Below are 11,596 nucleotides of genomic sequence, written 5' to 3'. Positions count from 1 at the left end.
TGGCCGATGTGAATTAGGCAGCTGCCAAAAGGACATAGCACTGCCTCAACTTTGCCCACATCAGATGGGCCATGTTGAGGCACATGAATATGTTCCTGGAATGGAGGCTGGCAAAGTTCTGCATCATGGTAGAGACGCAAAAGGTCAGGTATGACCGAGACATTAGCTGTAGTGAATAACAAAAAGAATCACCATAAGGATTGAAGAACACCTTAGTGCACTACTAGAACCTGAAAGCACCTTATTATAAGGCACAGGAAGATGGGGAATTGTGCTTTACGGTTTCAGCAAATGTTTTTCTTTAGTGAATGACAATTCTAATTTTCCAATATATATATATATATATATATATATATTTTTTTTTTTTTATTTATATCTAGAGATGAGCGCCCTGCCCCCCTCTCCCCCCACTAGTATTATAGAGAAGGCAGGGCTTAGGAGTGTGTGGGCGGGTACTGGGTGGGGAGACGTCGGGGGAGAGGGCGGGAGGGGGGCAGGGCGCTCTGAAGACCGGACAGAGGACTGGACTGGACCAAGAAGAACAGGGACCTGCAGGTAAGCAGACACCAGTTTGAATTGAAACAATTTTTGGACTACATGCTGTGTAGTGAATAGGATCGTCTTTAAAATCCCAGCTCTGCTTCATCTCCCACATAGTAATGTCCAATACTGCACACTCAGCTCAACTACTCCGGAGTAGTTGAGCTGAGTGCACAGCCCGATGTAGGAGAGCTGGCAGATGTAGAGAGTGTGGGTGGGCAGTGTGCACACTGTCCGATACTGCACACTCAGCTCAACTACACTCTGCAGACGATACTGCACACTCAGCTCAACTACTCCGGAGTAGTTGAGCTGAGCGCACGGCCCGTTGTAGCAGAGCTGGCAGATGCAGCCAAGCAGAGTGCATGCCCAGCTCTGCTTCATCTCCGATGTACAGTACTGTCAGCACTGCTACATCTGAGATCGGACCACAATGGAAACTGCTGTGGATGGATCTTAGACTCCGCCTCCTCCAGTAGAACCAGCGTTGATTGGCTGAATGCTGTACACTGGCCAATCAACACTGGACAATGCATTCCTATGGGAAAAAGTCAGCTCTCGCATATCGCAAGCTGACCGGGATCCCGACCAGATGGAGCCCCAAAGAGCTGTGTGAGTAACATTCCCCCCTAAATAAAGGTAACCCTGCCTGTAGATCTGTCCCTGTCTCACAGTCACATTCTTCACAGTCCCAAATTAATTGAATGTTAAATCCACCATTGGTCTAAATTGGAGGTCACCTGATTTCGGCAGCCAATGGGTTTTTTCAATTTTTTTAACTGCCTCCATTGTCGTAGTTCCTGTCCCACCTCCCCTGCGCAGTTATTGGTGCAAAAAACGCGCCAGGGAAGCTGGGAGGGGATACGAATTTTTACTGCGTTTGCCTCGTGGTGTTCGATTGGAACTGAACACCTCGAACGGCCTGATATTCGATTGAATATGTATTCGATCGAACGGTGCTCGCTCATCTCTATTTATATCATATGAAACAAAAATAACAAACCATACCAAAAAGGCCTCCATCCAGGTAGGAGCTGGTTAAACAACCTGTGTCAAATACAGAAACAAGCAGTACAACAAGGTAGGAGACATCCAGGGTGATAACCTCAGTGAGAAGTATATGCATAAACAGAGAGTAGGGCAAAAAAAGGAGAGGGAGAAGGCCAGAAGGTAGAGAAAAGAGAGAAGGAAGGCAAGGAGAGAGAAGGGGAAGAGGAAAAAAAACCCAAAAACAGTGAGATGGGAAAGTTGGGACAAGGAGTTCTAACAAGCGTGCTAGCGGAGACAAAGCACACAGAATATAGTCTACATTTTCCAATATATTTCATATGTATCAATATGTTGTAGTGTTTCTGCTTGTTGTTTTTTACGGTTAAAATCTTCATTAATTACGTCCTGCGGATAAAAATCTGTTTTGGTCATGTGATGATGACACAGAAACGTTGGATCTTTTAGGTGACTGCAACCTAAAAGGGGCACAGCCTCTTAGGGTTCATTCACACATGGCAGATCTGTTGCAGAAGTTTCAGTTCCATTCATTTGAATAGGGTTGTTTTGAAGACCTGCACATGGCAAAATTCAAGTTTATACTGTATGTACTAAATAGAAAGCATGTTGGTCTTGAACAGTAATACATACCCAACTAACTGCTCTTGTATTTCTTTTGAATGCCGACATATTTGTCTGGGTCTGGTGGACTGTAAATTATTAGTGCCGCCCCTCTTTATACCAGTCACCTAGACTTAGAAGTATGCGTCTGCACCCTGTAATTGATTCTAACCGGACCCTGTATACATGGATTTATACTGAAAAGACTGCCTGTTTTGTATAATGCCGCCATCTGCTTTCCTGTTATACGCTTCCTTTGTTGTACACTCTGTAATTCTAGTTTATTCTTGTTCAACCCACAAAACAAGTAAAGAAGGGAAGTAATGAGAGAACTCCAATATGTTGGGCACACATGTTTATTCTCCATTTCTTTTGTTGTATCTGAAGACTGGATCCTTCCTACTTTATTCCTCTGCTCTTTATGTTCCCCCTTATTATAACTATTGGTCATACATTGCACATTTGAACTATGTTGAACTCAAATCTCTTTATTGCTTCATATGAAAAATATCAAATTAAAATCCATTTTTTTTAATTAAAGGGGTGTTGCTTAGGCACTACTTTATTTCTTATCCACAGTGTAGGTGATTAGTGTCTAATCGCTGGTTCCTTCATAATTAAGAGACTCCTGAGTCCATTAGAATAGAGTGATGGCCATACATGAAAACTGACTCTCTATTCAATTTCTATGGGGCTGCTCTCGGCAACCTTCATTAGTTGCATAGGCTTTGAAAACAGCAGCAGTTGCTCCATTCAAACATAATGAGGGAATATGAGACCCCCATTTTCATGATCAGTAGGGGACCAGGTGGTCCACATATCAACTACACAGTCCAGTCATATTAATGTGACCACCACCTACTTTTGATGTCAACATTAAGTAACCAATCGCAGAAGGCATGTGTCATCAGCCATCTGGGTGCACTCATCATTGTGGAAGGCACGATGGATCCACACAAGTATGCATCTATCCTTGCGGACCATGTTCCCCCCTACATGCGAATTGTTTTTCCTCAGGATGATGGCATCTACCAGCAGGACAATGCGACGTGTCATAAAGCTCGCAGTGTACGTGCGTGGTTTGAGGAGCACCAGGATGAGTTTACCATACTCCCTTGGCCAGCAAATTCCCCGGACTTGAACCCAATTGAGAATCTGCAGGACCACCTCGATCGGGTTGTTCATGCCATAGATGCTCAACCGCGTAACCTAGCGCAGCTGGCCACGGCACTGGAGTCGGCATGGCTCAACATCCCTGTGACATCATCACAACATCCCCTCTCTTCCTGCACATCTCGCAGTGGTCCGCTCTGCCAAAGGTGGTTATTCTGGATTTTGACAGGTGGTTAATGTGACTGGACTGTGTATAATAGTAAAAGCACATATCAGCTATAACAGTAAAAGCAGGGTTTCCCTATAAAACTACATACAAAACTTGCAACACACTCTAAACACTGCCATCATGGCTTCATGTGGAAGCAATAATGTGTATGACGGAGCCTATGAGCTACCATGGACTTACATTGGGTCTCCAAGTGTTCCGATTTCTTAAAGGAAATAATAGAACCGCTGACTTTGTTCTTCTGACTGCCAAACAGAATGTAGACATGTGAAAAAGGGCAACGTTTCTACAATACTTGTAGGTGTAAAGGATGGAATGAATTCAGAATTTGTCTTCATGCAGGTATACAAATTTATAATTCTCAGAGGAATTTACATATACACCTGATACCTTTTATTAAAAGTTCATATTACAAGGTGCAACATAGTTATATTACATTAGCAATAGTAGAAACTAGAGAATGGATCCATATAAAAAGCTTTTATTAATCTCCCAAAAAGCAATGTAGCAGATAGATTGTAAGCATAATATTGTCCACTGTATAATCCAAAGTGTTTGACCAATTGTCAGGTCACTGCTCCCGGTATTAGCTGCAGTTCAGTATTTGGTGTCTGAATTTACAGTTGTGTCATCATTTCATCTTTGTTACCTGCATAACACAAAACATATAGAAATGGTTTATAAATAGTATGTGATACAAAGTTTTTAGGATACAAAGCTTGAACATCCATGTCTATGTCTAAAGTTAAACTAAAGTGTTCAATATTGCCCCCCATGTCCGCCTCTCTTACAGACTTCTCCCTATGTTCCCTCAGACTGCTCTCCATACCTCCTACATCAGACTGCTTCTTATGGTTCCCCCCTTCCCACAGATTGCTTCTCATGCTTCCTCTTTAACACAGATGGCCCCCTCGGGTGACCCTCTCTCAAAGACTATTTTTCATTCCCCGTTTATAATAGAGACTGCCCCACATGCTATCCTCTCTCATAGACTGCTCCAATGGTCCCTATTAGAGATGAGCGAACAGTGTTCTATCGAACACATGTTCGATCGGATATCAGGGTGTTCGCCATGTTCGAATCGAATCGAACACCACGTGGTAAAGTGCGCCAAAATTCGATTCCCCTCCCACCTTCCCTGGCGCCTTTTTTGCACCAATAACAGCGCAGGGGAGGTGGGACAGGAACTACGACACCGGGGGCATTGAAAAAAATTGGAAAAAGTCATTGGCTGCCGAAATCAGGTGACCTCCATTTTAGACGAATAGTGGATTTCAAATCCGGGTCATATGAGAATGTGAACTTTGTGACTATGAGACAGGGATAGCTGTACAGGCAGGGATAGCTAGGGATAACCTTTATTTAGGGGGGAATGTTATTAAAAATAACTTTTTGGGGCTCTATCGGGTGTGTAATTGTGATTTTTGTGAGATAAACTTTTTCCCATAGGGATGCATTGGCCAGCGCTGATTGGCCGAATTCCGTACTCTGGCCAATCAGTGCTGGCCAATGCATTCTATTAGCTTGATGAAGCAGAGTGTGCACAAGGGTTAAAGCGCACCCTCGGCTCTGATGTAGCAGAGCCGAGGCTGCACAAGGGTTCAAGCGCACCCTCGGCTCTGATGTAGGAGAGCCGAGGGTGCACTTGAACCCTTGTGCACCCTCAGCTCTGCTACATCAGAGCCGAGGGTGCGCTTGAACCCTTGTGCACACTCTGCTTCATCAAGCTAATAGAATGCATTGGCCAGCGCTGATTGGCCAATGTATTCTATTAGCCTGATGAAGTAGAGCTGAATGTGTGTGCTAAGCACACACATTCAGCTCTACTTCATCGGGCTAATAGAATGCATTGGCCAGCGCTGATTGGCCAGAGTACGGAACTCGACCAATCAGCGCTGGCTCTGCTGGAGGAGGCGGAGTCTAAGATCGCTCCACACCAGTCTCCATTCAGGTCCGACCTTAGACTCCGCCTCCTCCGGCAGAGCCAGCGCTGATTGGCCGAAGGCTGGCCAATGCATTCCTATGCGAATGCAGAGACTTAGCAGTGCTGAGTCAGTTTTGCTCAACTACACATCTGATGCACACTCGGCACTGCTACATCAGATGTAGCAATCTGATGTAGCAGAGCCGAGGGTGCACTAGAACCCCTGTGCAAACTCAGTTCACGCTAATAGAATGCATTGGCCAGCGCTGATTGGCCAATGCATTCTATTAGCCCGATGAAGTAGAGCTGAATGTGTGTGCTAAGCACACACATTCAGCACTGCTTCATCACGCCAATACAATGCATTAGCCAGTGCTGATTGGCCAGAGTACGGAATTCGGCCAATCAGCGCTGGCTCTGCTGGAGGAGGCGGAGTCTAAGATCGCTCCACACCAGTCTCCATTCAGGTCCGACCTTAGACTCCGCCTCCTCCAGCAGAGCCAGCGCTGATTGGCCGAATTCCGTACTCTGGCCAATCAGCACTGGCTAATGCATTGTATTGGCGTGATGAAGCAGTGCTGAATGTGTGTGCTTAGCACACACATTCAGCTCTACTTCATCGGGCTAATAGAATGCATTGGCCAGCGCTGATTGGCCAGAGTACGGAATTCGGCCAATCAGCGCTGGCTCTGCTGGAGGAGGCGGAGTCTAAGGTCGGACCTGAATGGAGACTGGTGTGGAGCGATCTTAGACTCCGCCTCCTCCAGCAGAGCCAGCGCTGATTGGTCGAGTTCCGTACTCTGGCCAATCAGCACTGGCCAATGCATTTCTATGGGGAAAAGTTAGCTTGCGAAAATCGCAAACTGACAGGGATTTCCATGAAATAAAGTGACTTTTATGCCCCCAGACATGCTTCCCCTGCTGTCCCAGTGTCATTCCAGGGTGTTGGTATCATTTCCTGGGGTGTCATAGTGGACTTGGTGACCCTCCAGACACGAATTTGGGTTTCCCCCTTAACGAGTTTATGTTCCCCATAGACTATAATGGGGTTCGAAACCCATTTGAACACTCGAACAGTGAGCGGCTGTTCGAATCGAATTTCGAACCTCGAACATTTTAGTGTTCGCTCATCTCTAGTCCCTATCTCTTACAAAGACTGCTCCCCATGCCTCCATCTATTACACAGGCTGCTTCCCATGGCCTCTCTCGTCCACACAGACTGCTCTACATGACTCCTCTCATACGGAGGGATCCTTATGCTCCTTCTTATGCTTGTCACTTCACAAAGTCTACTCTGCTTTTTGATGTTATTCATGTTTGCTGTCTACACTTATCATAGAGATGACTACAGGGATGGGTTGGAGACAACTGTCTCCAACCCATGATCCTTATGATCAGGCAGAGAGGCTCAACTATTTTTTTTTTTTTTGTAGATTGTGAGCCCAATATAGGGCTCACAATGTACATTTTTTTTCCAATCAGTATGTCTTTGGAGTATGGGAGGAAATCCACGCAATCAAGATGTTGTCCTTGGCAGGATTCGGGCCCAGCACTCCAGCACTGCAAGGCTGCAATGCTAACCACTGAGCTCAACCATGTTCTATCCAATCATTAAGTGGACAGCTCAGGGTCTCTGTACAGGAGTACACTTTCTTTGAGCAGGGGGTTTCTAAGTAGCTTCTGCACTACTTAGACTATGTTCACATCTGTGATGGGTGTCCATCCGTTGAAAATCCACCAGAAATTGTCAGACAAAAAACTGCTGCAATCCAGACTTTAAAGGGATCCTATCTTTTAAACACATTTTTTTCTCCCTGACATGTTGGAATAGCCTTAAGAAAGGCTATTTGTCTCCTACCTTTCCTTTTCTTCTCCGCGCCGCCATTCTCCTGCAATCCCGGTTTTTCTCGGTATGTAAATGAACTCTCTCGCAGCACTGGGAGTGTGCCCCAGCGCTCAAACAACACTGGGGGCGTCCCCAATACTGCTAGAGAGTTCTCCAGCGCCGCCTCCATCTTTTTCTGCAACATCCTCTTCAGCGCGTGTTCTTCTGGCGGCGTCTTCTTACTTCTAGGCCTCAGACCTAGGGCAAGCTGACTGCGCATGCCCGCCGGCCACGAGAAAATGGCCGATTCCACAGTATTGTAAGGGGCCATTTTCTTGTGGCCGGTGGGCATGCGCAGGCAGCTCACCCGAGGCCTAAAAGTAAGAAGATGGAGGCGGCACTGGAGAGCTCTCTGGCAGCATCGGGGATACCCCCAGTGCTGTTTGAGTGCTGAGGCCCACCCCCAGTGCTGCAAGAGAGCTTATCTACATACCGAGAAAAACCAGGATTGCAGGCAAATGGCAGCGCGGAGAAGAAAAGGAAAGGTAGGAGACGAATAGCCTTTCTTAAGGCTATTCCGACATGTTAGGAAGAAAAATTTGTGTTTAAAAGATAGGATCCCTTTAAAAGAACAAAAACTCGATAGACCCCATTTTAGTCAAAGGGGTCACTCTGGATCCATTTATTTCCATAATTTTTTCTGGACGGACCAGAAGAACAGACATCCCGATGTAAATGTGAATGTAGTCGTGTACCTGAATGTTGAAGTCTGCTTAACAGTATGAGAAGCACTACTCTAGACTCTAGACAATGCTGCTAGAGGTGTTACTGCTTATCATTTTATACATTGCTGTAGGGGGGAGATCATCAGTAGTCCACAGCAGAGAGAATGTGCTAGTATTTTCATGTAACATATTTTAGCTAAATACAGGATAACTTGTTGTGATTGGGTGAAATACATGTTATGACAAGCTGTGGACACCTTCCAATATAATTCACATTTATTGCAGAATGTGGTAGATAACAGATCTGATATCTTTCACTAAGGCTACATTTACATCTGTGCTGGATGTCTGTCTTGCGCAGATTCTTCAGGAATCACTGGATGAAAAAGTGCTGCAAGCCAAACTTTTTCCTCCGAAGATTTCAGTTTAAAAAAAAATAGGTCACCCGTTGGACCCCATTATAGTCAATAGGACCCCCTGGCACCATTCATTTCTGCTACTTTGCTGGTCAGTTATTGTCCATTTTTCCATTCTTCTGGTCTTCTGATGAGCCAGAACAATGGACTACCCAGCACAGATGTGAATGTGGCGTAATTCACAGTGTAATAGTGCAGCATACCTGGTTCTCTTTCGGGTGTTCCAGTTATTTTGTCAGATGTTTCATTATTTGAAATTTGTTGTGTTTCATCTGTTGGGCAAACTTGGCAAGGATGTGACGCAGGATGTGCGTCACTTGGATTCTGCTTAGGTTCATCTGTTGGAAATGGTTGGCAGGAATTTTGAACTGAAGAAGGGTCATCACTTGGATTCTCCAAGTCATCAGATGGACAAGGTTGGCAGGGATTTGGCACAGAAGAAGACAGTTCATCACTTGGATTCTTTACTTCATCAGTTGGACACAATTGGCAGGAACTTGGCACAGAAGAAGGTGGATTTGTCTGCATTTCAGAATTGTTGCCTTCGGACACATTTTCACATTCTGTAGGTGTTTCTGTTCTAATGTTATCCATTGTAACCTGGTGTTGATCATTCCTTATTTTGCCTTCAGCATCCTCTTTGCTTACTTCTCTGAAAGTAATATTTTTCTTTTCATTCTCTGACTCTCCCGAGGCCTTCTTGGGGCGTTCACAACTCTCTTCTGTGCTGTGTGTACCTTTCTGATGATTGCCAGCTTTTATTTCTTCAGTGCCAAGTTGCTTGGTATCAATAGAGCTTTCATTGTCTTCTTCTCTAACTATTTTACTAGTATAACTTGAAGTGTCAAAGATAATCTTATCTTCAGTTCCACAACATGTAATGTCAGTACTTTCCTGTGTTACATTCTCTGACATTTTTTCATCTTTTGCCACTTGATGTTTTTGAGATATATCCTTAGGATCACGCTTGGGGTCACTTTCTGTTTTGGCCTCCATGTCTACAGTTTCTTTAGGTGTTGTATAATTCTGTACAGTTTCTTCTATGTTTTCCTCCAATTTGTTAATGTCTAGAATAATGTGAACTTGCTCATGAGTCTCTCCCTCGGTTGAAGTAGAAGTGTTTTCATCTGTGTTGGAGTCTGGAGTTTCATTTGAAGGATTGACCTCAGTTTTCCCATCTAAGGATTTTCTTTTATTAACTGAAATATTTGTCCCTGGGTCTATCGAAGCCATGAAGAAAGAATTGGAAGAACTTATGGGTGATGAGATCAGCAGTGAACTTCTTTTACTGGAAAAGAGAATTGTGTACATTAATATGTGATACTAGATAGAAAAAAGACAAATACAGATTTTATATGCTTAAATGTATAATAAAATATAATAAATAATCTTTATTCATCATAACTAATGTAGAATGCAAATGTAATATTGTACAAGTTTTAGGCAAGTGTGGGAAAAAAAATCCACAAAGTAAGAATACTGTCAAAAATGGAAGATTAATTTAATAGTTTATTTCTGTCAGTTAACAAATTTGCTGTGACCGCTCTTTGCCTTAAAACAGCATCAATTCTTCTAGATACACTTGTAGACAGTTTTTAAAGGAACTCAGTAGTGAGATTGTTACGAACATCTTGGAGTACTAAGTACAGGTCTTCTTCAGATCTAGGCTTGCTCAAATCCTTCTGTCTATTCATCTAATCTCATACAGACTGGATGATGTTAATATCAGGGTGGTCAGACCAAATATTGATGTAATATAGATTAATTTTGTATAGACTGTTAACACTTCTATTTTCGAAAGCATTGACTGACACTTGCCAATTCTGTAGGGTTTTCTTTGCAGCAGTGACCTCATTTACATCACAAATATGACAGATAGAATTACAATAGAAGATAACACCTGTATTGTTAACATGCCATAACACTCATCATTACAATAATTACTGACAATAGATGATGTCACAGAAAAGACCAAGAAAAAGTCTCCCATACACTCCAGTCTTTTGCTGCCTATGACCATGACTATGTTGTAAAGCATATCACTAAAATTAAGTTACAGACATTTCAACTCACTAAAGGTCCATTCACATGGAGGAAAATGGTGAGGAATTTGGTGTGGAATTTCAGCGCTGAAAAAAGCCTCCCTTTTTCTGCTAGCAATGGGCCGCTTTTTTTCAGCACTGAAATTATACACCAAATTCCTCACCATTTTCCTCCGCAGGAAAATGTACAGCCTAACCGCAGCGGGGAGGTAAGACTTCCGATAGCGCTCCTTATAGTTTTGTGGGAAAAGATTCAGTATAGCTTGTCATTTATTCATTTATTTCTCTATTCTATCTTTGCTTAAAAGGTATAATTGAGTCCAGTGGTTGGTCCTAACAATGATCACAAGCTATCAATCACTGTTAGGACCAGTCCTGGGGGCCATTTTAAGACTTTGGGGGTGGGCTGAGCCATACAATTCTTGTGATCACAGTAGACCAGGGTCTCCACTGTACTCCAGCACCAGTACCAGTACATTACAGCAGAGACCCAGTAGCTATGGCGGCCGCCATCTTTAAAGACCCACCATCTTTAAAGACTAGAGATGAGCGAACACTATTCGAAACAGCTGTTTCGAATAGCACGCTCCCATACAAATGAATGGAAGCAGCCATTCATTTCTATGGGAGCGTGCTATTCGAAACGGCTGTTTTGAATAGTGTTCGCTCATCTCTATTAAAGACCCTTTGGATGTCGGGAAGGGGTTAATGATCTATCCTGCCTGCCTCTAACCGCGGTTAAGTGATTTTAAATTATTTACTGTATACGTAAATATAGTCATCACTAAATGGCGTAAATAAGAATAGCACAATCTGGGGTCTAATATGGTTATATGGAGTCTGGGTATACGTAACGATGCCACTTTATAAAGAACACACCACTTAAAGGGCCACTCCTACTTTTGCTGCACTTAATATTTGCAAATCACCCTGTGAAGAGCCCTCCCTTCTGTTGACTGCTGTTCTAGAGGCCCGGCTCTCCGTTTTTCAGATCCCAAGGCAGACTCAAACGATGGCGAGCCAGTGCAGATGTGAACCTAACCTAAGCTAAGGGCACATGTGCTTTTTTTGTTTTGTTTTCTTTTTTTTCAATTAATTACTTATTTATAGCAAACAAAACAAGTAGACAAACAACAAAAAAATTCAAAAGTGGTCCCCAAACAGCAAGGGCCAA

General features: G+C 43.6%; 1 protein-coding gene across 1 annotated transcript in view; it reads right to left on the bottom strand.

Moving 5' to 3' along the window:
* Positions 1-3,961: 3,961 nt before the first annotated feature.
* Positions 3,962-11,596, bottom strand: part of BIN2 (bridging integrator 2) — a 34,115-nt gene continuing 26,480 nt past the window's right edge. The window contains exons 10-11 of the mRNA XM_075262924.1: positions 8,584-9,668; positions 3,962-4,139 (exon numbers count right to left, since the gene is read on the bottom strand). Of these exons, the coding sequence (XP_075119025.1) occupies positions 4,108-4,139; positions 8,584-9,668 (1,117 nt within the window). The 3' untranslated portion in view covers positions 3,962-4,107. The remainder of the gene's footprint in view (positions 4,140-8,583; positions 9,669-11,596) is intronic.

Source organism: Leptodactylus fuscus, chromosome 2 (genome assembly GCF_031893055.1).
Source record: "Leptodactylus fuscus isolate aLepFus1 chromosome 2, aLepFus1.hap2, whole genome shotgun sequence".
Classification (NCBI taxonomy): Eukaryota; Metazoa; Chordata; class Amphibia; order Anura; family Leptodactylidae; genus Leptodactylus; species Leptodactylus fuscus.
This window is presented reverse-complemented; position numbering and strand designations above follow the sequence as displayed.